Consider the following 27,400-nt stretch of genomic DNA (forward strand, 5'->3'; position numbering starts at 1 on the left):
CGCAGCTCAGGGCTTTCTTCTGACTCTGCACTCAGGAATTACTCCTAGAGGGGTTTGGGGGACCATATGGGGTGGAAGGGATGGAACCTGGGGATCAAACCTGGCTTGGCCTTTTGCAAGGCAAGCACTCTACCTGCTGTACTATCATTCTGGCCCCATCGCTCTTTTTCTTTTTCCTTTTCTTTCTTTCTTTTTAATTTTTTTTATTATTATTATTTTTGTAGTACCCAGGGCCTCACAATTTTTTTGGTCTTTCTTTCTTTTTGGAGTAGGGGTTTGGGCCACCCCTGATGGTGCTTAGGGCAGGGCTTGGGGGACCGTACAAGGTGCTGGGATGCTTGGGATCTGGCATAGCTTCATCAAGACAAGACTTCGACCCACTGTGCTCTTCCTCCAGGCCTTACATTTTCAAGCAAGTGTTTATTCTCCCATTGAGCCATATCCCTGGCCTTGGATCCACTTTATGGTTTTGTTTGGAACCTGGCGGTGCTCAGGAGATACTGGCTTTGTGTTCAGAAATCACTCCTGGCAGGGCTCAGAGGACCATATGTGGTGCCGGGGATCAAACTGGAGCCATCTGTATGCAAAGCAAGCATTTTACTACTGCTCTATGTCTTCGAACCTGCTTCTTTTTTTTTTCTTTTTAAAATTTTTATTAGTGAAACACCATGAGGTACAGTGGTAGACTTACAAATTTTTGTGCTTGGGTTTCAATTATATAATGATTGAGTACCCATCCCTCCACCAGTGCCCATTTTCCACCACCACTAATCCCAGTATCCCTCCCACCCCCCAGCCCCCCCAGCCCCCCTGCCTCTGTGGCAGGGCATTCCCTTTCGGACCTGCTTCTTTTAGAGGTGCAGGGGTTGAAAACACGGGTGCTTACCAGCGTGGCTAAGCCTCATCTGGGTACTGCATCCTGGTTCTAGAAGAGAATCCTCAGTCCAGACCTCCAGATTCCTCCTGTCCCCATTGAGGGCACAAGGGTCAGAACCCACTGGGGTGCTCGGTTGGCACCTGTTATCCACAGTCAGGAATCCCACCCAGTCAGTCAGCACTCCGGGCCTTGCCAGGCCTCAGCCCAACCAGGGACTCAGATTAAGGGGTGGCTCCCAGCCCCTCCCCTGGGCTGTGGGGGCAGTGAGCCAGGGGTCAGACTGGGGTGGGGGAGGCAAAAGGGGCGGGACTGGGAGGGGACACAGCAGTGTAGGCGGCCAGCAGAGAGGAAAGAGAGAAACAGGAAGAGGGAGGAAGAGGGCAAGTGAGAAGAATCAGAAAGGAAACAGCAGACAGAGAGAGGGAGAGAGAATAGAGGAGAGAAAAGAGGGGAGAGACAGAGTCAGAGAAAGAGAGAGAACAGGAGGAAGAGAAGGATTTAGGACAAGAGGGAAAGAGTTTCAGAGGGAAAGAGATTCAGACAGAAACAGTTTGGGAGAGAAAGTGCTCCAGAGGAGAAGTGTGTGGGAGAGACGGGGAGAAAGAGAGAGAGACAGAGACAGAGACAGACAGAGAGACAGAGACAGAGACAGAGACAGACAGAGACAGAGAGACAGAGACAGAGACAGACAGAGACAGAGACAGACAGAGACAGAGAGACAGACAGAGACAGACACAGAGACAGAGACAGACAGACAGAGACAGACAGAGACAGAGGTCTGAGAGAGAGTTGGGGGCAAGAGCAGGTGAGAGACTGAACAGGAGCCTGGGGCTGTTGCTGCTCCTGCGGCCCCCAAGTTTGGAACCCCAAAGCTGGTGAGTGTCTGGAGGGCTGGGTGTGCTTGCTGATACCCCAGGGCCTTGCAGGGATGGTTTGGGAAGATAGTGGGTGGTTGGGGGAGGAGAAAGGGCAGAGCTGGGCATGAAGGGGAGTTGGGTCGCTAGGCACAGAGAGGGTCAAATTCCTGCTTCTAGTGTAGGGGGGGCAGGAATAAAGGCGCCCCTATTCTCTACCCGGGCTGCAGACAGCTGCCCCTCCCCACAGCTGCCAACGTCGCCCGCCCACCTCGCTTGGCATGACACTCGGTATGCTGGGCCCAGCCCTGGGCCTTCCCCAGCCCCCCACTCCCCAGACAACAAGCTCTTTCTCCTCCGACCTCAGGGCCCCTGACCCCTTCTCAGCCCGCAGCCGGGTCAGCTGCAGACGCGGGCACACAGCCCCTTTCTTCCCCTGGAGCCCCTCATGGAGGAGGGACGCCCTCGGAGCAGCCTGAGCCTGGCCAGCAGCGCCTCCACCATCTCCTCGCTCAGCAGCCTGGGCACCAAGGTTTGAACTCCTGGGTGGTTGGGGGACTGGCTCTGGGTACCCCTTCACCCCATTCCCAGCCCTGGTCATTGTTACCCCTGGGTCAGGGAGATCTTTGGCAGGCTGCAGTGCAGTCTTTGCACATAGGAGGCCCATCTTCCATCCTCCTGCAAAGCAACCCTGAGCACTGAGCCAGGAGTAGCCCCTAAGCACTGCTAGCTGAGTCACCTCTCCACCTTCCTCCCAAAAATAGCTAGGATTGTTTGTGTGGGGCTTTTCAGAGAAAGGTCTCCAGTTGCCCACCAGTCACAGCTTGGAATTCAGAGGTGCCCCAGCAGGGCCACCCCCTCAGGGTTTTCAAGTCAGAGTCAGTCTCAGTGAGACAGCTCCTCTGCCTTGGGGATCTCCCAGGCCCTGTGGCTTAGGTCAGAGAATGTGCTATGCCAAGACCCCCAGGCCACCCAGTTCTGGACCTCCACACCCAGACTGCAGGCTCCCTCCTTTTTTGTTGTTGTTTGGGGACACCTGAGATGCTCAGGGCTTACTCCTGGCTCTGTGCTCAGGGATCATTGAACCCAGATCATTGAACCAGCCAAGCGCACAATAAGAGCCTAACCCGCTGTAATATCTCTTCAGCTCCTGTGGGGTGGGGGAGGTTTCCCCTTAATTGTAGGAAACTCCCAGGCAAGGTGGCCTCTACCAGTCCCAGAGGCTTCTTCACTCTTTCCTTCGAAGGGGACCCTCGATTCCCAAATCCCCTAAATCCCCTCTAGCTGTGACATTCTCCCTTGCCCCCTAGCACCACCTTCCACCCACTGAGAGTGGGTGTCCCTCAGTACCCACAGCAACTGCTTCTCTCCAGACTCCCCCAGCCCAATTTCTTTGTCTTCTTCTTCTTCTTCTTTTTTTTTTTTTTTTTTTTTGGCTTTTTGGGTCACACCCAGTGATGCTCCTGACTCTGACTCAGAAATTACTCCTGGATGGACCATATAGGATGGAATCAGGGTCGACCGTGTGCAAGGCAATCGCCCTACCAGCTGTACTATCGCTCCACCCCTCCCCCTGCCCCATTTCTAAGGGCAGCTGGAGCAAGGATCTGGGCATGCATCCCATGTTCCCCTCTGAGGGCACCTTCACGTCTGTCTTCTCCCCTCAGAAGTCCACCCGGGCTGTGAGCAAGGTGCATGCCTTTGGAAAGAGAGGCAATGCGCTCAGAAGGGACCCCAACCTCCCTGTGCACATCCGTGGCTGGCTGCATAAACAGGTAAGAGAGTGGGTAGTGGAAGGAATGCTCATGGCGAGACTGTCCATCGTCTACATCTTCCACATAACCAAATAGGTCTCATGGTTTGCCATGACACCCTCTTCCCTTATTTCATTGCCTCCTTTGTTCATTTATTTCATTCACCACTTCTTTGGTTCGGGGGCTATATCCGGAGGGGCCCAGGGGTCATTCCTAGATGGTTTCAGGGATTATATGGGGTGCTGGGACTCAAACATAGGTTGGCTGTTCAAGACAAGAGCCCTCCCCATTGTACTATCTCTCATTTGTTTGTTTTATTTTGGGACCACATTGGGCAGTGGTCAAGGGCTATTCTGCACTCAGGAACTATTCCTGGAGATGCTCGAGGGACCATATGGGATGCTGGGAATTAAACTCAGTTCTGCCAAGGGCAAGGCAGCCTCCCTCCCGCTGTACTATCACTCTGGCCCCACATTCACTATTTACTGAATATTAATAAGCTCTGCAGTGCTTGCTGTCCCATGAAGACAAAGCACAATCCTGAGTCCCAGTGCATGGGGCTGCATGGACGTTAGATGGGCTTTACATTCAGCCTCCGTGTGTGGCAGGTACTGCCGCATGTGCACGTGTGTGTGTGTGTGTGTGTGTGTGTGTGTGTGTGTGCACGCGCCCATGTGATCACACTCCAGGATGTTCGCAGAAGAGTCAGCTGGACTAGCAACACATTTTGGAGAATGGATTTCATCATTCAAAGCCTCATAGGCAATAGTTTATTCAAGATGTAGGTATAGCAGGGATGGGTTAGGATCAGCATGGATGGAAGTAGACTCCATGATTCCAGCTTGTGGGGAGTGCAGTGAAGCAGTGACATGGGATGGGGGGGGTGAGTGTTGGAAAGTGCTTGAGGGAACCTGTTATGCTGAGATCTTGCATGCTCTTGGGTGTGAGGGTGATTGGAGGAAATCTCAAAGCAAAATGGCCCAAGAGCAGGCAGGTGCCAAGGATTAATTCCCACTGAAGGGAGGAGGAGATATGGGGTCAGGGGTCTGGCTCAGTGCCATCACACCAAATATTCATATTTATTTTTGTGAGGGCCACAACCGGTAGTTCTTAGGGCTCACTCCTGGCTCTGCACTCAGGAATCACACTTGACAGTGCTTGGGGGACCATAGGGGATGCCGGGGATGGAACCCAGGTGTGTGCAAGATAAACACCCTACCCACTGTACTATTGTTCAGGCCCCCAAATCTTCATTTACGAATCACTTCTTCTTTCAGGGTATTGTCTCCTTCCTGAATGTCTCAGCCTCCAATGGGCAGATGAGATGAGGGGTTCCTAGTGGGGAAACTGTTTGTTCTAAGTTTGAAAGTGGTGGGCCTCAGAACAGGGCTCAGACGCATCCATCCAGAACCTCTGTCCTCCCCACTGCCAACCACTGGCCCCAGGGCTGAGTCTGAAACCAACGTGACAAATATCTCCTCCACATTCTGGAGTTCTGTTCCCAAGTGCCACTGTCTTTATTCATTCCCCACCCAAAACCCACCCCCATGGTCCGACCAAACCTCCCACTTTCTTTCCCCAGGACAGCGCTGGGCTCCGGCTCTGGAAACGCCGCTGGTTTGTGCTCTCCGGCCATTGTCTCTTCTATTACAAGGGTCAGGGTCCAGATGTCATGGGCTGATGGGAGGGTGGATAGGGGGTCCCATCTTGCATTTCCTCCAGCTCCAGGTCCATGGGAGATCCTTCACCCCAGTCTGTCTCATGCAGATAGCCGAGAGGAGAGTGTCCTGGGCAGCGTACCACTCCCCAGCTACAGTGTCCGACCAGATGGGCCTGGAGTCCCGCGGGGACGGCGCTTCACCTTCACGGTGAGTCAGGCCAGGTCTGGGCTGGCCACAGCTGGCAATGGACAAGCCAGAGGCATGCTCCTTTACATTTTTTTCTTTTACGGTACTGAGATCAAACCGCTGAGCTTCATCCCAGACCCCATGGAACGTGGGTATCCTGGTACTCTGCTCTCTCTGCCCACAGGCAGAGCACCCAGGCATGAGAACCTACGTTCTGGCCGCGGACACCCTAGAGGACCTCCGTGGCTGGCTTAGGGCGCTGGGCCGGGCCTCCCGCGCAGAGGGCGATGATTGGTGAGTATCCAAGCCACACCCCTTCGGATCACTTCCAATCATTCATCTTTCAAAGAGACTCCGCCTATCAGGCATCCCTGTCCAATCAGAAAAAGAACTGTCTTCTAGGACATTCCCCCCGCAATTGGGTCAGCCCTCTAATTAACATTCCGTCCATTCTGATTGGTTTTCTCAGAAGTCTCCACCCCCTGAGGCTGGAGCTATGGTACAGGTGGTAGGATGTTGAGGTATTTGATTGCTCTGTGTTCCAATACATGGGTCCCAGCAGTGCCAGGAGTAATTCCGAAGTGCAGAACCAAGAGTAACCTTTGAGCATCATTGAGAGTGACCGAAAAACAAAAAATGTCTTCACCTTCTGAGGTTGTCAGTTACAAAAAAAAGCAAAAACCAAAACCAAAAAGGTTTGGCCCATCTCGGTTCCAGTATCTAGATATCAGCAACCCGGATGAACCTTGTGACATGGCACAGGCTTCTCAAGTGCCCTGTCTGCAGAACTGGGACAATGATTCAGCAGGCCACCATCTCCATATTTTTTCTGATTAGGTTCCTGTGTCCTGTGAAGTGAGCCAGGTCCCTTGTGAGGTTTTTCTTTGTCTTCTCTCCATCCCCCACTATTAGTGGGCGATCCAGGTCACCTGCTCATCTCCAGTGTGGAGAGGGCCCTGGTGGCCCCGGGGGCCCCCCAGAGGTGAGACGAGAGGACAAAGGACACAGCTCAGAATCCCCCGAAGCTGTACACCTTTCCAGAGATCGCAGCCAACCCCGGCTACTCACTCCCAGCCCCACTGCTGATCTTCAATTTGGATCCCCGATTCGGAGGACGAGGAGCCCAGAGTGAGTTCAAAGAGGGAGTCTGCTGGAACCAGAAGAGTCTATAGGATTACGATTCTGATGAAAAACTATAGTGCATGGGGATGAAGAGATAGTACAGTGGGTAGGACACTTACCTTGTACGCCACCAACCTGGGTTCAATCCCCAGGATCCAGTATGGTCCCCTAAACACCTCCAGCAGTGATTCCCGAGTACAGAGCCAGGAGTAACTCCTGAGCATCACCAGGTGTGGCCCAAACGCTAAAAGAAGAAAAGAAAGAAACTGTGATGGGGGCTGGAGCAATGGTATAGTGGGTAGGGCACTTGCTTTAGACATGGTTGACCCAGGCCCACCATGCACCTCCAGGAGTGATCCCTGAGCACAAAGCTAGGATTAAGTCCAAAGCACAGCTGGGGATGGCCACAAAATGAAAAGTAAAGAAAAGCTATGAGGGAGGCATAGCCCAGGGGAAGGTTAGGGAGGGGGAGAGCGAGCCTGTTTCGAGCAGATCTTAGAGACTGCTGTCCACCTGAGTGAACCCCCTGCTGGAGCTCTAGTGGAGGAGAAGTGCTGAGGAGGAGTTGACAGAGGAACATTTAGTCTGAAAGCATTGAAAGGGGACATATCCCTTGACTTGGTGGGGAGTGGAGCTGGGGGCTCTAGTTGACTCAGTTTTGGGTTCTCCTCCCCACAGCCTGTACCCACCCCTCTCTCGCCCCCCCTCCCCACTGAATCTCCCCCGGCCCAGTTCTGCACCTGCGCGCAGACCCCCTCCTTCTTCAGGAGACACAATTCCCCCTACCAGACCCCACACCCCCCTGAGTCGCATTGATGTCCGGCCTCCCCTGGACTGGGGTCCTCAGCGTCAGACCCTCTCCCGCCCTCCCACTCCCCGCCGAGCACCTTCCTCTGAGGCTCCAGGAGGAAGGCCACCCGCAAGTCCCCAACCCCGAAGACAGGAGGCCAGAACACAGGTAAGCAGAGAGGCAATGGGGAAGGGGACTGTATATCCCATATGGCTTTGGAACGCTCACTCTAGGTCGGTCTCTAGGCTTTTGTCCCTGAGCATCATGGGAATTGTAGTTCGGCACAAGCAGGGCGGGCTCTTTAGAATGGAGCCAAGAGAGTCACTTACTCTCCCATCAGTGCTCACGACTGTTGTTGCAGTGTTACGGTAAGTGTTGCCCAGAATACCCTTGGGATGATACTCTTGAGAATCGCACCTGCCTTGTGTCTCCAGTTTATCCTTCTAAGTTGGTCACCAGCTATTTTCTCAGAGCATCCTGGCATTGTAGCCCAGAATAGCCACAGCTAACCACAAATGTGAGAGGGAGCGGCTGCTGCAGCTTCCTCTGGCCATGGCGCTGTAGTGCCAGGCACGGCCACTCACCATTCTGTTCTGCTTCCCCCCAGTAGAACCAGCTGGCCACAGGGAGTTAAGGAAGTTAGGTGAGCCCATTTCTGAAGCTCAGAGAGTCTTCTGGCACCTTAGTATATTGAAGTATGTGTTACTATCATGCCAATTTTGGAGCACTGGGACCGGAGAGATCATATAGGGCTTAAGGTACTTGCCCTGCATGAAGCAACCAGGTTTGATCCCTGGCATCCCATATGGTCCCCTTCATAGTGGTAGGAGTGATCCCTGAGCATAGAGTCAAAAGTGACCCCTGAGCACAGCCAGGGTCCCCCCAAAAACAGCAAAATGAAAGAAAACAATTTTTTTTGTTTTTGTTTTGGGGGAACCACTCCTGGCAGTGCTCAGCACTTACTCCTGGTTCTGTGCTCAGGGATCACTTCTGGCAGGGCTCAGGAGATGATATATGGTGCTAGAAATTAAATGTGGGCCAGCCGCATGCAAGGCAAGTGCCCTATCCACTGTACTATTATTCTTGTCCTTAAAAAATGATTATAAGGTTTGTCTGTCTGTCTGTCTCTGTCTCTCATACTGTTGTTGTAGAGCTGGGTAGATACTTGGTGCTGGGATAGAACCTAGGACCTCACATATGCCAGCTGTATGTCCCTTGAGTGATAACACTTAATTTGAATATTCCTGCAGGCCCCCTCTGGTGCCTGCACGTACCTCCAGCTGCCCCCAAGGTCTCCTGGGAGCCGCGCTTCCATGGTTTTACTGGTAGGTGTCTGGGCCTCCCCGCTCCTGACATCAGGCAGGTCAGGGTCTGGCCAGGAGCTGCTGGCTGGCTCCTACACAGCATGGCCCTCTTTTCATTCCTTTTATCATTCCTTGATTGGCGTTTGAGAGTTCTCCCAGAGAATTCTGGTACGCTCTTCAGTAACTCCTACACTGTTCATAGCTCTCCTAGCACAAGGAGTGTTATCTTTGGTTTGGGAGGGGTGGGCTACACCCGGGGTTCTCAGAGGTCATTCCTGGCTCTGTGGCAAAAGTCACCCAGGCAGTGCTCAGGGGCCTCTGTACAGGGTTGGGACTAGGCCAGGATAAGCTACATGCAGGGCAAGTGTTTCACCTCTGGTTTTTATCTCTTCAGCCTGGTAGCCTTTTTTTTCTTCTCTCTTTAACTTTGTTTTTTGGTACTCATCGGTACTCAGGACTTTCTCCTGGATCAGTGCTCAGGGATTACTTCTGGCAGGGAAAGGGGGATCATAGAAGCTGGCAGCAGTTGAACCTGGGTTGGCCTCATGCAAGGCAAGCATCCTGTCCACTGTACTACTATTCCAGTCCCCACTATTATTGTTTTTGTTTGTTTTTCAACCACACCTGGCGGTACTCAGGGGTTACTCCTGGCTCTGTGCTCAGGAATTACTCCTGGCAGTGCTTGGGGGACCATGTAAGATTCCAGGGATCAAACCTAGGTTGGCTGCATGCTCTACCCACTGTACTATAGCTCTGTAGCTCTGTCCCTTCTTTTTTTTTCCAACTTTAATTTATTTAGTTTTGGGGCCACATCCAACCATGTTCGAGGATAACTCCTGGCTCCATACTCAAGAATCACTCCTGGCAGTGCTTGGGGGACCATATGGGATACCGAGGATCAAACCCGGGTTAGCTGCATGCAAGTCAAATACCTTCCTACTGTTCTATCACTTTGGCCACTCTTTTTTTAAATTTATTTTTTATTTTATTTCTTCTTGGGTCACACCTGGCAATGCTCAGGGTTACTCTTGGCTCTGAACTCAGGAATTACTCCTGGCCGTGCTCAGGGGACCATATGTGATGCTGAGGATCGAAACCCAGGTCAGCCGCGTGTAAGGCAAGAGCCCTACCTGCTGTATTCTCACTCTGGCCTTGGTCACTATTTATTTATTTTTAATTGTATTTTCTGGTTTATGCCAGTGTAGACTTCTGCTTACCATGGCTGTACTGTCACCTTGCACCTGGCATCTTTGCTGAATTCTTGGATTGATGCTAATCACACTTTGACTGTGGTGGTGGTTCTGAGTAGTTGAGTACATCATCTTTCCCTTCTACCTTGACTTTCTTTGATTTCATCTTTCTTATCAAACACCATTGGTTCAGATCACTAATGCAGTGTTAAATGGAATGGGGGTAGTAAGTGTTCTTATTCGATTCCCTATTCTAAATGAAATGTCTGCATTTTTCCAAGATGTATAATATTCGCTGTAGCTATTTGGTAGCAACCATTGGTGCGTTATAAAGCATTTACTAAGATGAACCTCAGAAAGAGAGGGATTTCCGGGGTCAGAGAGAGAGCACAGTGGGTAGGGCATTTGCCTTGCATGCAGCTGACCTGGGTTCAATCCTCGGACCCATATGTCCCATGAGCACTACCAGAAGTGATCCCTGAGTACAGAGGCAGGGTTAACCCCTGAGCACTGCCAGGTATGCCCCCAAAACAAAAGGAAAAAACAAAACCAGGGGCTGAATTTACAATATGACCCACTTTGTCCAACAAACAGACTGGTAATGCCCTTCTCCCCAATTCCTTTCCTCCTCAGCCAGGTCCTCCTCTGGACTCAAACTTCCAGCAGAGCTTGGAGACAGATGTAAGTTCTCCTCAATCCATATCCTACTAAGTCCCAGAAATGAGAAGGGAACATGTTAGAGGGAGGGGTGGGGTGGAGCAAGAGGGGCCAGGTGGGGCATCCATCACCCCCTTCTTCTTCCTGCAGACTCTCTTGACCAAGCTGTGTGGGCAGGACCGGCTGCTGAAGGGGCTGCAGGAGGAGATGGCCCAGAGACTGGAGGAAAAGGTCCAGGCCCGGAGGGGTGGGATGCTGGCCTCTACACCTGGCCTGAGCCTCTTGTGGTGCCCAGCATGCCCCGCTCTCCCCCTGGCATCGTGGTGGTCTTAGAATATAATCACTTTATGGGGGCTGGAGCAGTAGTACAGTGGGTTTGATGTTTGCCTTATACACAGCTGACCCTAGTTCGATCCCTGGCATCCCACGTAGTCCCCTGAGCACCACCAGGAGTGATTCCTGAGTGTAGAGCCAGGAGTCAGCCCTGAATATCGCTGGGTGAGGTCGCACACAAAAATCTAATGGCCTTCTGTCTGGGTGCAGGAGCAATTAGAGGCTGCGCTGGGGCTGACTCGCCAGCAGCTGAGCCAGACCTCCAGGGAGGCGCAGGTCCCAGGGAGGGCCTGGGGGCGCCAGCGCCTTCTGCAGGACCGACTGGTCAGCGTGCGGGCCACTCTGTGTCACCTTACCCAGGTGAGTGTCCAGGAAGAGACCCAGTGGGACGAGGACAGGACTGTGGGGATGTTGATTGGCAGGGAATCATGCCCCAAGGGATCATAGGAAGGTAGTTCTTTTATTTTTCCTTGTTTTTTTTTTTTTTAACTTTTTGGGTCACACTTGGCTGTGCTCAGGGGTTATTTCTGGTTCTGCATTCAGGAATTACTCCTGGCAGTGCTGGGGGTGGGGGTGGGGGGTCAAATGGAATGCTAGGGATCGAACCCTGCTTGGCCACATGCAAGGCAAAAACCCTACCCACTATACTATAACTCCAGCCCCACAACCCATGATCTTGAGGGGCTGTGAGGAGCCAGCAGAGATTTCAGTGTAGTGGCAGAATATAGTTTAGTTGTCCAAGAGCAAGGGTTTTGATAGGGGTTTCCTGACCTTAACTCCTGCTCTGAAAGCTGTGTGAACCAAGAAAAGTTGCTTGACACCTCTGGGCCACAGATGATTGTGTTATAAACTTGAGGCAATAGAAGTCACATTTACTGAGCCAGAGAAATAGTACAGCTGATAGAATACTTGCTTTGCACGCAGCCAACCTGGGTTTAATCCTTCATATCCCATAGGGTCCCCCAAGCACCATCAGGAGTGATTCCTGAGTGCAGAGCCAGGAGAAAACCCTGAACGTCACTAGGTGTGGCCCCAAACCAAAAAATATATATGTAATTCTTTAGAGGGACCAGAGAGATAGTACAGTGAGGAGGGCTCTTGGTTGCACATAACTGATCTGGATCCAATCCCTGGCATCACATATGGTCCCCAAATTCCATTAGGAGTGATCCCTGAGCACAGAGCCAGGAGTAAACCCTGATCATCACCAGGTATGATCCCTCACACACAGAAAAAGATATTTTAGAGGGCCAGAGATACAGTACAGAGGGTAGGGCACTTGTTTTGTACACGGCCAACTCTGGTTCAACCCCCAGCATCTAAAATAATCCTCTGAACCTTGCCGGAAGTAATCCCTGAGCAGAGTCAGGAGAAATCCCTGAGCATTACTGGGTGTGGCACCAACGCGACTGCCTCCTACCCCAAGAAAAAATAATCCTTAGTTACACAGTCTTGCCTAGGTGAGATGAGAGATGATTTATCTATATTAGCACTTCACATTCAAATAGAAGCTTCCAAATATACCAGGGCTTCCTAGGAGTCTGAGCAAAGGAGTCCTTGGGAATTGACCCTGACAATTTCCTGTGTTTATCCAGAAAAGACAGGGTGGAGGAGGGGTGGTGGATAGGTGCGCTGACCTGGATCTCCCCTTTTCCGGGCACCCAGGAGCGAGAGCGAGTGTGGGATGTGTACAACAGCCTGGAACAGGAGCTGGGAGCCTTGAGGGAGACTCTGGAGTATCTCCTACACCTCGGGGCGCCCCAGGTATGTTAGTGCCCAAGCCCTAAAGCCTTCCCTTTCCTTCCTCCCCAAACATTCTCCTGGAATTCTCCCCATTCACCCTTTTGGCATGTGTACCCCTTTTCTGTTTTGGGGCCACACCCAGCAGTGCTCAAGGGTTCCAGACTCTGCAATTAGGAATCACTTCTGGACATGCTCGGGGAATCATGTGGGATGCCGGGGACCGAACCCGATCAGCCTTGTGCCAGGCAAATAACCTATCCACTGTATTGTTGTGCTAGTTCCTTAAGAACCCCCCCCCCCCACTTACTTATTTTTTATTTTTTGACTTTTTTGGTCACACCCGCAATGCTCAGGAGTTACTCTTGGCTCTGCACTCAGGAATTACTCCTGGTGGTACTCAGGGGATGCCGCCAAGGATCAAACTTGGGTTAGCCACTGTCCTGTCCTGTCCTCCTGTTGTTCATTGATTTGCTCGAACCGGCCCAGTAACGTCTCCATTTTGAGACTTGTTGTTACTGTGTTTGGCATATTGAATACATCACGGGTAGCTTGCCAGGTTTTGCCGTGCGGGCAAGATACTCTCGGTAGCTTGCTGGGCTCTCCGAGAGGGGCAGAGGAATTGAACCCAGCTCAGCCAGGCTGGCTGTGCGCAAGACAAACACCCTACCGCTGTGCTATCGCTCCAGCCCGAGAAAGCAGCATAAGGGGTCAGCCACATGCAAGGCAAATACCCTACCTGCTGGACTATCACTCAAAGAGTGCAAAACAAACCCAAAGAACCTCCCACTTGTTTTTCCAGCTCCCCTTGCTGTTTGGTACTTTCATTCAAAAACATTTATTTGGGTTTGACCAAAAAAAGCAGACAAAAAGAATACCAACTTCCAGGGGCTGGAGCCATAGCACAGCAGATAGGGCGTTTGCTTTGCATGTGGTGGACTCGGTTAATTCCCAGCATCCCATATGGTCCTCTGAGTACTACCAGGAGTAATTCCTGAGTTCAGAGCCAGGAGTAACCCCCCTGTGCATCGCTAGGTATGACCCAAGAAGCAAAAACAAAACAAAACAAAACAAAAAAAAAAAAACTTCCTTCATCTGATAAAGGCTTTATCACAAACAGTAATGTAATTGTAGGTGGGATGTGGAAAACTTTTCTCCTGAGGTCAGGAATTCCAACAGGGGATGGAGCTGGGAGATGATTCAGAGCTGGAGCAGGGGCTTGGCAGGCCAGAGCTCCAGGCTTTATCTCTAGCACTGCTGGGCCCACAGCAGTGTCCAGCGTGGCCCCCAACCAGACAAACAAAAAAGAAGCCGGTGTTGGGACTGTAATGAGAGTACAGCAGGAAGGGCATTTTCCTTGTATGCAACCAGGCCGGGTTTGATCCCCAGGATCCTGCATGGTCCTCTGAACATGACCAGGAGTTATTCCTGAGTGCAGAGCCAGGAGTAGCCCCTGAGCATTGTGGGGTGTGACCCGATAAAGCAAAAACAAACAAAAAGAAACCAGTATCTGCTCTGATCAGTTGTAATCTACTTTGTAGCTGGGCTCAAGTCAGAGTCTAAGGCCTGGAGTCTTCCATGCAAGCACCAGAGTGGAAGAAGCCAAGTGGCTTTTATTTAAGCAGGCAACACTGGTGATTGTTGCTTGTGGAGAAAATCCAATGTAATCACCAGATAAATGTTTGAGAGTAAGCTGGTTCAGCCAGGTCATGTAATACAGAGATCATTGCCTTCCTGCATACTAGTACAAACCACTGGAAAGAAAATAAATATAAACAAGCAGTAGTGCTTGTAATGTACATAAATATACAGGAAGAAATTCACTGAAAGATACCCAAGATACTGACTTATTTTGTTTGTTTGTTTTGGTGGCTAACTCCTGGCTCTGCACTCTGGAAGGGCTTGGGGAACCGTATGTGGTGCCAAGAGTCAACCTGGGTTAGCTGCATGTGAGGCAGTAGCACCCACTGAACCATTGCTCTGGCCCCAAATATTTATTCTGAAAGCAAACATCACAGAAAACAATTACAAAAGGCCTGAGCCAAAGAAAAGCATACCTTATAGGCTAAAGAGATCAAATAATGGGAAGGCACTTGCTCTGACACAGTTAGCCCTGATTCGATCCTAGACACCACATAAGGTCCACCCAAGCCCTGCCAGGAGTGATTCTTGAGCACTGAGCCAGGAATAAGGTTTGAGCAGGTTTGGCCCAAATCATCCCTGTCCCCCCAAAAAACAATAAAGTATACCATGTGTAAGACAGGAAATGTCCAGTTCTGTAAGTTTCTCTTCCCATATTGGTTTTAGGGGGCCAGATCGATAGTACAGTGGTTAGGGCATTTGCCTTGCATGCAGCAGACCAGGGTTCAATTCCTGGCATCCCATATGATCCCCCAAGCACCACCAGGAGTAATTCCTGAGTGCAGAGTCAGGGATAACTCCTGATCATCACTGGGCGTGACCCGAAAAAGCAAAAAAATATATATATATATATTGGTTTTAGCTTCATGATGGAGATGTTACTGGGCCCGCTCAAGCAAATCGATGAAAAACGGGAGGACCGTGACTGTGACCGTTTTAGCCTGGAAAGGGGGTCTGAAATCCAGAAAGCTTGTTTTACATTTTTATTTTATGTTTGGATTTTGAGGCCACAGCAGTGGTGCTCAGGAGTTATTCCTGGCTCAGTGTTCATGAGTGCTCAGGGACTGAATTGGCTGGGCTGACTGCACATGAAGCCAGTGCCTGACCTCCTGCGCTTCTACTAGGTCCCTGATCCCCTGTACCTGCAGCACCGCACTGTAGCACTGTCCTCCCATTGTTCATCAGTTTGCTCGAGCGGGTACCAGTAACGTCTCCATGTGAGACTTATTGTTACTGTTTTTGGCATATCAAATACGCCATGGGGAACTTGCCAGACTCTGCGGTGTGGGTGGGATACTCTCAGTAGCTTGCTGGGCTCTCCAAGAGGGATGGAGGAATTGAACCCAGGTCAGCAGTGTGCAAGGCAAACAAACGCCCTACCCACTGTGCTATCGCTCCAACCCCCTCTCCCCCCACCATACGTAGTCGTGCTAAATAACACCATGGAGCACAGAAGAAATGCAGCATTTATGACCAGTGGTGGTGTCAGTGGGATTTGCTCTTGGAAACTGATATTCACAAATACTGACTCCATGTCCCACACAAATATTGCCCAGCTGGTTACAGGCCTTCTGTGTACATTCCCCACCTTTAGTTGGTGAGGGCAGGGGTGGGGTCTTCGGGCCAGCCTGCTGGTGCAGACTCCTGGCTCTGCACTCAGAAATCACTCCTGCTGGTTCTCAGGGGACCGTATGGGGTGCCAAGGAATGAACCCCCGGTTGGCCACACACAAGGCAAGCGCCTTAACCCTGTCACTGTCTCTCCAGCCCTAGCCATCCCCTTGTCCCTCCTCTGGGGACACAAATCTTTTCCCTCCCTCCAGGACAGAGCATCTGCTCAGCAGCAGCTGTGGATGGTGGAAGATACGCTGGCAGGGCTCAGGGGAGCCCAGAAACCATCCCCCCACGCGGAGCCTGACTCCCCATCCTTGACTCTCCCCAGCGAAGAGACCTCAGAGAAAGAGGTGAAACCCACTGGCTTCCCAGCCTCCAGCGGCTTCTGCTCCCCGCCCACTCATAGCCCTGTGCCCCTCTGTCCCCTGCGCGTCTGCTCTGGCGAGTCCCCAGTTTCCTGTGTGCTGTGGTGGCAGCCCACTCCTGCACACACAACCCCAACCTGACTCCTGCACACCTGCTCCCGGGCCTTGGCTCCCTGTGGTCTCCGCTGAGCTCGGTGGGAACTTGAAACCAACCTGAAACTGACAAATGAATCACGCCGGGTGCATTTCCCCCCTCCAACTCCTACAGGCTTTCTAATCTTTTACCTTTCATTAGTGCTCTCTGCCCTCAAGACGGAGGTCTATAAAAAGAAGTTGACACTGTGCTCAGTTCTCAGGCCCTCAGTGCTCAGGTCCCCAGAAGGCAAGAGTCTGTTATTTCAGATCACATGTCCTGGAGGTCCCAACTCAACCCTATTGGTGGCATTGATCACTGACATTCTCTTTCATTTTTACATTTTGTCTTTTATTTACTTATTTTTGGGATTTGAGGGACCACACTTGGCGATGCTCAGGGACTACTCCCGTCTCTCAGAAATTACTCCTAACAGTGCTTGGGAATACCCAGGATCAAGACCAGGCTAGCCACGTGCAAGGCAAATGCCCTCCCCGTTATGCTATCTCTCCAGCCCCTCACTGACATTTTCTGAGCCTCAGTTTCCCCATGTGTAAAATAGGGATAATTATAGCTGCCTCAGAGGCTTATTGAGGGGATTCCCTAAGTTAAACCTGGTCCAGTGGTTGGCACAATGTCTGAAAGAGAAACATTAAACAGCCTTGCACTAGTGTAGGAGGGGCTCAGTGGTGGAGCAGAGAGAGACCTGGCATATTGCAAGACCTTGAGTCTGATTCCTGGCACACCAGGCCCCCAGCACCATCAGGAGTGGACTCTGTTAAAAAAAAAAAAAACAGACAGCAACAACAACAACAAAAAAAAAACAGGGACTGGAGAGATAGTACAGCGGGCAGAGCATTTACCTTGCCAGGTTTGATCCCCAGCTTCCCATATGATCCCCCAAGCATTGCCAGGAGTAAGTCTTGATCACAGAACCAAGAGTAACTCCTGAGTTTCACCGGGTGTGCCCCCTCAAAAAAAAAAACAAAACAAAAAACCAAGTTAGGGCACAGGAGATAACTCAGCTGGCTTTCTTTGCAAGAGAACTGGGTCCAATTCCTGGCATCAGTGATTCTCCAAGCCCTGCCAGGAATAACCCCTGAGCATACAGATAGGAGAAAACCCTGAGTGCCACTGGGTGTGATCCCAAAACCAAAAAATTTTAATTTATTTTAAAAAGAAAGAGTACACGATGAGATTGACAGAGTGGAGGCCTCCGAGAGAGGGACCTGCTAAGCACTATCTTGAGGAGTCTCTGGATCTCTGGGCTGCTTCGGGGGGACAGTTCTGCTCTCTGGAGACACTCCCTCTGGGAGGTGGGTGTGCAGACCTATCCCCAATTCTGGGAACTGAGTGGCAGGGCTGAACGACAGTGGGGCGTCTAGAATCTTCTGAGTACAGCTAAGGGTGTGAGCAGGGCCAGTCTAAGCCAGGCAAGCATCTCAGATCTGGGAGTGAAATGAAATACCTGTCAAGGGCGTCTTCTGTTCAACACTCGTGGTTTCCCTTTCCCAGCCCCTCCAGAGCCTGTCTGAGTCCTTGGAGCTGAACTCTCCCCGCTCTCCCGAGGCTGACTGGGGGCAGCCCCCGGAGGCAGACAGAGACCCAGCTAGCCCTCGGGCCTCGGGTGAGTATCTGGAGTGGGGAGGGACTCACGTGGCGGTCCCCGGCCTCACCAACTCTGGCTCTGCTCTTCCAGGTAATGGGGCTCCGGGGGTCCCCCCGGCTGCCAGCCCAGAGGGCCACCACCCCCCATCCCCACAGGCAGGAGGCAAGGTAGGCAGCCCACCTGTCCCCAACCTGAGCCCACATCTCTCCCTGACTCCAGGAGAAATAGCTGGGGGCGGGAAGTCTTAAGCTCCCCCCCACCCCCCACATCTGTGAGATCCATGAGGTTGGTCCCTGCTGGTCAAAGCTGTGACTGTGGGCTAAATGTGCAAAGCTCTATGCTCCCCCTTTCTCCCATGAGTGCCCTGAGTGGTGGAAAACGGTACCTGAACCGGGTACCCTCGGGAGCCCCAGCACCACTGGGAGTGACTCCCCCAGGCCTGCTGGGTGTGGCCCCAAACCTACAAAACAAAGCAGAGGATAACCGTTGGGCCCGCTTTTCTTAAAAGGCCCAGGTTGAATACAGCTTCATGACTGACCCTGGGACAGTCGAAGTCTCTCAGCCCCCCAGTCCCCAGGTATCATTGGGGAGTGGGGCGCAGGAGGGGTTCAGCGGTGGTGAGAGACTCCCAGGCCAGGAGTTGCAGCTGGGGTAGGGCTGGAAAGGGATCTGGGGGTGGGGATATTTTTATGGACCATTGCTTCTCAAAGCTTCCTCCCTGGGCCGTGTCCCCTCCCTTCTAAGTCACGTTAGAACATTTGGTCACTGATAAACAGAACAGGTCAGCCAAGAACTTGTGACCCAAGGTGGGGAGTATCATCTTGGGTACTCAGGAAACCTGGGGTCCCTCTAGGTGACTATTCTGGGCAGATAGCAGTGCCAGGGATTGCCCAAGCCAGGCTGGGGTGCCAGGGGTCAACTAACATGCAAGGCCAGAGCCTTCCTTGCTGTATCATTTTGTCATTTTGTCCCTGGGGGATTTTCTCCCTGTGTCACCAGGGAACGTGTCACCAGGGCCATCATGGCTGGAATCTTCTCCAGTGCTGTCGTCTGTTTCTTTGTCTGCCAACATTTGAGGGTGGGTGGTGGGAGGTTCTGCCTATAATTAATCCTGGGGACCCAGTCGCCTTTGTGCTTTGTCCTGTTCTTGTTGGCACCATTTCCAGCTGCCTGAGGAGGACTCAGAATAGAAGATCCTTCAGTTGTCACCCATAGGTCACCTGCCTTCCCTGTGTATTTGCCTCTTTTTGTTTGTTTGTTTATCTGTTTTGGGGCCACACACAGAGATGCTCAGGGGTCACTCTAGGCTCTGCACTGAGAGATCACTCCTGGTGGTGCTTGGGGAACCATATGGGATGCCAGGATCAAACCCAGGTTGGCCGATGCAAGGCAAGTGGCCTCCCCGGTTTGTTTAGGGTCATCCCCTTCTCAGTCTGGGAAGTCTTGGCTGTCTGTGACTTTCCTAAGATGTCTCTGTCCCAGGGCTGGAGTGATACACAGTGGGTAGGCCGTTTGCCTTGACTGGGGTTCAATTCCCAGCATCTCATATGGTCCCCTGAGTACCGCCAGGAGTGATTCCTGAGTGCAGAGCCAGGAGTAACCCCTGAACATCTCCGGGTGTGACCCAAAAAGCAAAAAATTTAAAAAAAGTCCCCGTCCTAATGGCCCCCCAGCACTGCTGGAGTGATCCCAGACCAGGAGTTATCCCAGAGCTCAGAGCCCGGAGTAGCCCCTGAGCAAGGGTGGGTGTGGTCCAAAAACAAAAAGGCCAGAGTGATAGTACAGCAGGTTGGCACTTGCCTTGCATGCAACCAATCAGGGTTTAATCTCTGGCATCCCATATAGTCCCCCAAGCACTTCCAGAAGTAATTTCTGAGTGCAGAGCTAGGAGTAACCCCTGACCATTATTAAGTGTGATCCAAAAAGAAAAAATAATAACACAGAAAGAAAAAGCCCAGGAAAAAAAAAAAAACAAATCCCAAAAACCTAAAAGTCTCCACCCTTAACCTGAACCTTAACACAGGGAATAAAGCACTAGTCCTGCTTTGCATGTGGCATCTGCAACCAACCTGTTATTGTTTTCTGTTTGTTTGTTTATGGGCCACACCCGGCTGTGCTCAGGGCTGTCCCTTTGCCCCTTGCCCAGGGATCACCCCTACTGGGGCTCTAGAAGCCATATGGGGTGCCAGGGATCGAACCCAGGTCAGTCATGTGCAAAACAAGACTTTTCCCACCATATTATTGCTCCAGCCCCATCTGCCACAACTCCAGTTCCAATTCCTGGCACGGCCAGGGTTTGCTCCTGAGCACAAAGCCAGGAATAAGCTGTTGGGTGTGTGGTCCAAAAACCAAAACAACAAAAAAGATTTTTCTGGAGTCTTACAAGTTTGCACAATAAGGCCACAGGGAAAGTGGACAAAAACCTTCCAGAGGTGCTAACTCTGCCTTGCCAGGACTGCCAACTGCCTCTTACCTGTGGCCATGGCCTAGAGTTGGGTCTGGTGTCCTTCAGTCTTGGCACCTTCCTGTCTCGTTGCTGTTGGAACCATTTTTCTAGGAGCCAATGTGACTACAGAGCTGTTTTCTCCCCCAAATCGGTAATAGTTTTAAGAACTAGTTATTATCAGGAGCCAGAGGAATAGTACAGTGGGGAGAGTGTTTGCCTTGCACACAGCTCTCCAGAGTTCCACCCAGGCATCCCATCTGGTCCCCCAGTCACTGCCAGGAGTGATTCCTGAGCATAGAGCCCTGAGCAATCCTGGGTGTGACCCAAGCATCTAAAAAAAAAGAAGAAGAAGAAAAGAAAGAACTTGGTTATCATCACATCAGAACTGAGCTTGAGGCGTGGCCTTTGATGATGATTTCAGATAATTTGCTTTCCTCAGCCAGACCTGTCCTAACTCACCCGACAGTGGTCTGAGCAGGTTCCTAACTTGTCTCACGATCAAAAACCACTCAGGGTTTCCTGTCCTTCCCCCCAGGCAGCCTCCCCCTCCAGTCCTTTGCTTTGTTTTTGTTTTTCAGTCACACCCAGCAGTGGTCTGGGCTTACTCCTCACCCTATGCTCAGGGATCACTCTTGGCAGGGATCAGGGCGCCTCTCCAGTGCCACATGCAAGGTACAGCGCTTTACTCCTGTGTCTCTCCAGCTCTAGAGCTTCCGGTCAATTATAGTCTGTCACTGCCCCTTATAAACTTCCCCAACAGGAGCCAGAGATTGTTCAGGAAGACTAGTGGGGAATTTTGCACACAGCCAAACCCAACTTCGGTGCTGGAAACTGCATGATCCCTGATCACCACTAGGGGTCACTGCTGAGCACAGAACCAAAAGTAGACAAATACTCCAACTCCAACACCCCCCCCCCCAAAAAAACCCATAATAAACATCTCAAACCTTCTGCCTGACTCCCTCACACACAAAGGGTGTTCTGATGGCCTTTTTCATGGAGTTGCAGTTGGCTGACCTCACCACCCTATCCCTGAAGTCGTTTTATTTTTTCTTGCTTTTTCAGTTTTGTTTTGTTTTAGGGGCTAGAGCGATAGCACAGGGGTAGGGTGTTTGCCTTGCACGCAGCCAACATGGCCAACCTGAGTTCGATTCCTTCCGCCCCTCTCGGAGAGCCCGGCAAGCTACTGAGAGTATCTCGCCCGCACGGCAGAGCCTGGCAAGCTCCCCGTGATGTATTCGATATGCCAGACACAGTAACAACAAAGTCTCCAATGGAGACGTTACTGGGCCCGCTCGAGCAAATCGATGATCAACGGGAGGGCCTTTTTGTTTTAGGGGGTGACACCCGACAGTGTTCAGGGCTTACTCCAGGACACCCTGGGCCTCCAATGTATCTTTTTAGGGAGTCCTGGGGGGATGTGAGCCCTGGTCAAGTCTGAGTGTCCAAAAGTTCTAAGCTGGGTGGGGAACCCCCTTGTGACTGGTCCCGGGATCAGGTTCTGCTCCCCCAGCGCCCCCTGGGCCGGCCCCGCATGAGCGCTCAGGAGCAGCTGGAGAGAATGCGCAGGAATCAGGAGCGTGGCAGGTCACTTCCCTGCTCAGCCTCGCCGGGACTCCTCACCCTGGAGAGAACGCAGTCCCCAGCCCTGCGCCAGCCCAATGGGGAACAAAGGGTAAGAACAGCAGAGGGGCGGGAGGGGGGGGAATGCTCCACAGCCCCCAGGTGGAGCCTCACTTTCTCTCTCTGAACAATGAGCATACCCGGAACTGGCCTTCCAGCTTCACCCAAAATTATTTCTGCACTGCTGTCAGCCTTCTCTGGGGAATGAGGGGAAAGGGCCCCAGTGTCACCTTTTTGGTTTTCAGTGTTTCAAAGGAAGTTTTAAAAGCCACCAAGGGAGTGAGGAAGGAATTGCTTTTAGTCATGCAATTGCAGTTGCAATTGCAGTGGGGAAAGCCCTGCTTTCACTTTTTATTTTTTTTCCCAAGGAGTTAAACAGGTGTGAGGTGGGGGGATGGGGATGATTTGAAGGTTGGGCTTCCTTTATTGACTTGTTTATTTTGGTTTGGAGACCACACCTAGTGGCACTACTCCCCAGCTACTCCCCACCTCCTTGCTCAGGGTTCACTCCCAAGTGCTAGCGGGACCCTCAGTATGAGGGTTAAATCCAGGCCTTGGACCTTTCTCTAGTCCACAGGTCAAGATTCTTTTTTTTTCTTTTTTTGCCTTTTTGGGTCACACCCAGATATACTCAGGGGTAACTCCTGGCTCTGTACTCAGGAATTATCCCTGGTGGTGCTCAGGGGACCATATGGGATATGGGATGCCAGGAATCGAACCCAGGTCGGCTGCATGCAAGGCAAACGCCCTACCTGCTGTACTATCGCTCTGGCCCCATCCATCAGTCAGGATTCTTTTCTGCCAGAGGAATGTCTAATCGTTGACCTTTATTTCTGTGTCTTGGTGGTTTGGGGGCCACACATCAACCAAACAGTCCAGTGAATGATTTCTGAAATAAAGAATATGAATTTTGGGTCAAGAGATATTAAGGGGGTAAAAGCCCTTGCCTTGCATGTGGCCAATCCCAGTTTGAACTCTGGCCCCACAGATGGTCTCCCAGTACTATCAGGGCTCTCCCCGTGAAAACAGAGCCAGGAGTAGCCACTGAGCAAAATCTGCTCTGCATATGTGGGGTCCAATCTCCTCCAAAATGTGAATTTGGAGGGCCTTTTCTGTGTTGTCAGGGTAAATTATGGGGATACACTGAGAATCTTGTGTAGGTCCTATGGAGAAGAGGAGTTCTTTGCAATAACCATTTCCCAGAAAACCAAAATATTGTACTTGGACAAGAGGATTGGGTAGTGCTTTTTTGGGGTCATGTTGGTGCTGGGGATCAAAACCCAGAGCCTCACGCATGTGAGATGTGTGATCTGCTACTGAGCCACATCCCTGACATATATTGGTCCTTGAGCACCACCAGCAGTAATTCCTGAGTGCATAGCTAGGAGTAATCCCTGAGCATTGCTGGGTGTGACCTCAAAAAGCAAAATCTTTTCTTCTTCTTCTCCTCCTCCTTCTCCTCCTCCTCTTCTCCTCTTCTTCCACCTCCTACTACTTCTTCTCCCTTCTCCCTCCTTCTTCCTTATTACTGTGAGAAAAACAGTTACAAAGCTGTTCATGGTTGGTCTGTTTTAGTCATACAATGTTTCAACACCCATCCCTCCACCAGTGCACATTCCTACCACAAATGTTTCCCTTCTGCCACCCCCCCACCCCTGTGGCAAATTCTTTTTTGTGTGTGTGGCAAATTCTTGACACCCCAATTCCTTTGCAGCCCATCCCAGGACATTCAGGAGTCCAGAAATGGCTCAGAAGCTCAGGGTCCTGGAGCAGGTAAGGAACTGCAGGACTGGCTCTGTGCAATAGTATTTACTTTTTTTTTTTTTAATTATTTTGGATGCCACAACCTGGCGATGCTCCGAAGTTACTGCAACCAGGGATCACTCCTAGTGGTGCTCAGGGGATCATAGAGGATGCCAGAGCCGCATGCCAGGCAAATGTCGGCCAGCTATGCTATTTCTCCAGCCCCACTAGCATCATCATCAAAAACAAAACAAACAAACACTGTCCTCCCGTTGTTCATCGATTTTGCTCAAGAGGGCCAGTAACTCTCCATTTTGAGACACAGTTGTTACTGTGTTTGGCATTGCCACTTGGGCGAGATACTCTCGGTAGCTTGCGGGGCTCTCCGAGAGGGGCGGAGGAATCGAACCAGCTCAGCCCGGCTGGCTGCGCACAAGGCAAACACCCTACTGCTGTGCTATCACTCTGAACATCATCATCATTATCATTATTGTTGTTGTTATTATTATTAAGTGTTCCTGAGGGGTGAAGACCTAATCGCAGAGCCTTAGAAATGCTTAAGTTCTGGGGTACAAGAACTTGTGAACAGTGCATCTCCCCAATCTGCCTGGGCCCAGAAGCAGTGAGAAGCCCACTGGCTATTGGAATATAAAGCCTGTAATGCACCAGGCATGTTTCACTTCAACATTTAAACATTTTATTTAAACATTAAACATTTCATTTAAACAAGGCCGCCTTATTTAAAATCTTACTGGGGCATGTGTTAAGGACTACAACTCCCAGAAGGCCACCGGGGGCATTGCTACCATCACAAGGAGCTGAAGGGATCCCCCCATCCTCCTCTTTTTTTCTAGTTCTAAGAACTGCACCCCCTATTTGCCAACATCTGAAGGTCACCGTGAGAGGGTGCTTAGCCTCTCTCAAGCCCTGGCCACGGAGGCGTCGCAGTGGCACCGAATGATGACAGGTGAGCAAGGGCTGGAAACCTTCCTCGGGATTCTGGGTTTTAGGGATAAGGGAGTCCTAGGCTTTTTAGGAAATCCTTTCTGGGCTTCCCTCCCTCCTTTCTTCCTTCCTCTGCGCTCAGGAATTACTTCTTGAGATGCTCAGCAGACCATAGGGGATGCGGGAGATCGAACCCAGGTCGGCCTTGTGCAAGGCAAACGCCCTACCCTCCGTATTATCCCTCCAGACCCGGGAATCCTTTGAGGAGAAAAAAAACCCTGGCCAGGATTTGGGGATTCTCGATCTTAGACAGGATATCGGAGTCGAGGACTCCTGGGTCTGGAGGAGGAGGAGATGGGGCGTTCGATCCTAAGAATAACGACCCAAGGTGCGAATTCCCCGTCCTTAAGGGTGCGTCCTCGTTCACCCCAGGTGGAAAAATGGACTCCCGAGGTGACCCTCTCCCACCTGCGCCGCCGCCACCATCGGACCAAACAACTCAGGTGACGTCGCCCCCAAGATCACCTGCAGTGGCCAGTTCCGGCTCTGGCTCTGGCTTCTCCCGTCGGGGGAGTGGGCGCGGCTCAGGCCCTGCTTCCTGGGAGCCCACGTGGGACTCGGTGTCCACGCCCGCGGCGCGGACCCAGGGCGAGGGGGCGTGGCCTTTGCGTGTCACTCTGCTACAGTCCAGCTTCTGAGCAGCCAATAGGAGCCCAAGGCCCCCAGGGGGCGTGGTCTGGCTGTGCCTCTGGCAGGTTCTGCTCGCGCGCTGTCCCAGGGGGTCCCCACTCGCAGCCCCTACTCACCTCCTGGAAGGGCCAGGTTTCGGTAACCAAAGCTTGCCTTGCCCTACGTCTGTCCAAATTTGGATTAAAACTGAACTTTTTAGCCCATCACTGTCTTTCTCTCTGGGGTGATGACGGGGAAGTGGGTACTAGGAGGGACAGCGCTGACTTTGGGATTACATGCTTTGGGGGGACCCTGGGAGGAAGGAATGGAATCCCCAGGAGGTCGTGGCTGAGGGCCTGGCTGTCTGGGTGTGAGGGAGGTGGCTTCTGGGATCCGGGATCTGGGTCCGATGGAGGAAGACTGAGAGCTTGAACTTAAGGATCCGAGGGAGATGGGGATGCCAAACTGGTAACGCCTCCTAGGGCCGGGCTTTCAGAGTCCAGCCCCTATTTATGGGGTTCCATAAAGGGGCCCTTGTTAATGGTTCGACTATCCCGCGGCCTCCTCGGACTCTGGAGGTGGCGGGGTTGGGGCAGTGGGGCGCAAGGGCAGGCGGTTCGATGGCCACGGGCGCTGGCTATGCGGGTGACGTGGGGTAGTGACGGGGGGGGGCGGGTTTCGGGGCTTCTTCGGTAGACGGGGACACGGGGCGGGTGGGAACTCGGCCTCCGGAGGCACGAGGCTCAGCGGGCATGAGGAGGTGCGCCGCGGGGGCCCTCCCAGCTTTGGCGGGCGCCCCCCAGGGTCTTATTAAAGCTTCCACAGGAGTGGTGTGGGAATGGCAGTTCCACTGTGGGGGTGACCCTGAGCCACGGGCTGCATCCTGGGGAGCCTCGGGGAACAGGCGTTATTGCCTCTTGCCCTTTGTGTCGGGGGACCCACATGACACTTTGGGTCTCGAGGGGGAGGAGAGGAACCTTGAGGCCGTGCTCCAGGTGGCCACAAGAGGGCAGCGAGACCCTCGTGAGAACCCGTAACCTCTCCTCAGTGGAAAGCGGAGCCGGGTGGTGATTTGGAACAAGAACGTGAGTGACCCTTCAGATATCCTGACCCTCCCCACTTTGACCAGAGTGCGAACCCCAACCCCTCCTTCCTCAGCCTACTCCCCTCCCTCAGACCCCCAATTCCTCCTCCCTCAGACCTCCTCCCCTCCTCCCTCAGATTTCCTCCCCCCCCTCAGGCCTCAAGCCTCTCCTTTCAGACCTTCTGCCCTCCTCCCTCAGCCCAATTCCTCCTCCCTCTGACCTCCTACTCTTCCTCTTAGACCTTCTAGCACATTTCCCTCAGATTCTCTGCCCCTCCTCCCTCAGATTCTCTGCCCCTCCTCTCTCAGATTCTCTGCCCCTCCTCCCCAGACTCCCTGCTCCTCCTTCATCAAACCCTCTGCCCCTCCCTCAGACCTAGCAGCCCAGACCCCAGCCCATCTCTCCTGCAGAGTTGGGTACTGGGCACTGGAGCAAAAACTCCCCAGAATCATCTTTCTGCGCCGTGATGTCACTCAGGAGGAAGACGTGAAGGTGAGGGAGCTTCTGTCTTGCTCTGTGGTGTTCCCCTCTGGTGCTCCCCTCTGTCTGCTTCAGATTTCTTATCCTCTTGACTTTTGCACATGCTGTCACTTCCTCCTTTCCCTCTTCTCTAGTGATCCTGGTTCCCAATGTGTCACTGGATCACTCTGCCAGGCTTCCTTGGTCCTGCTGGTACCCAGAACATTCTCTCCCCTTCTGGGATAGTGTAGAGGCTGGGGTTAGAGTCTGGCCTTGTGTGAGGCCCAGTTGCTTTGATCCCCAGCACCGCATGGCCCCCAAGTGTTGCTTGGCATAGCTGTTGGCCCCCAGTACCCCAGGTTCGGGCCAGAACCAAATCCTCAGGCTTTGCATGCAACTGCTGCCTGTTGGCTGGGCACTGCTGGGAGAAGTTCTGGGCACCACTTGAAAGGCCTCACCACCAATGATAGGCGGCTGGGGTATACGCTTTGTTTGCCAAAGGTTGGACTCTATCCCTGGCTCTGCATGACCCCCTGAACACTAGAGGAATCATGGAGGCACAGAGTCAGGAGTAACCCTGAGTAAGGCCCAAACTTCAAAT

The 27,400-nt window shown here is 52.2% G+C and overlaps 1 protein-coding gene across 1 annotated transcript; it reads left to right on the forward strand.

The window, feature by feature from the left end:
• Positions 1 to 1,652: 1,652 nt before the first annotated feature.
• PLEKHA4 (pleckstrin homology domain containing A4) lies at positions 1,653 to 25,403 on the forward strand. The gene is made up of 20 exons (XM_056135831.1): positions 1,653 to 1,752; positions 2,099 to 2,263; positions 3,399 to 3,506; positions 5,068 to 5,140; positions 5,253 to 5,353; positions 5,517 to 5,626; positions 6,245 to 6,460; positions 7,133 to 7,412; positions 8,495 to 8,569; positions 10,372 to 10,419; positions 10,546 to 10,626; positions 10,939 to 11,088; positions 12,394 to 12,492; positions 15,932 to 16,072; positions 17,736 to 17,847; positions 17,920 to 17,996; positions 21,789 to 21,950; positions 23,613 to 23,671; positions 24,496 to 24,608; positions 25,019 to 25,403. The coding sequence occupies exons 2-20, from the start codon at positions 2,180 to 2,182 to the stop codon at positions 25,282 to 25,284; spliced, it is 2,355 nt and encodes a 784-aa protein (XP_055991806.1). The 5' UTR covers positions 1,653 to 1,752; positions 2,099 to 2,179; the 3' UTR covers positions 25,285 to 25,403.
• Positions 25,404 to 27,400: the final 1,997 nt, after the last annotated feature.

This window comes from Sorex fumeus, unplaced genomic scaffold, assembly GCF_029834395.1.
Source record: "Sorex fumeus unplaced genomic scaffold, SorFum_2.1 ptg000122l, whole genome shotgun sequence".
Taxonomy (NCBI): domain Eukaryota; kingdom Metazoa; phylum Chordata; class Mammalia; order Eulipotyphla; family Soricidae; genus Sorex; species Sorex fumeus.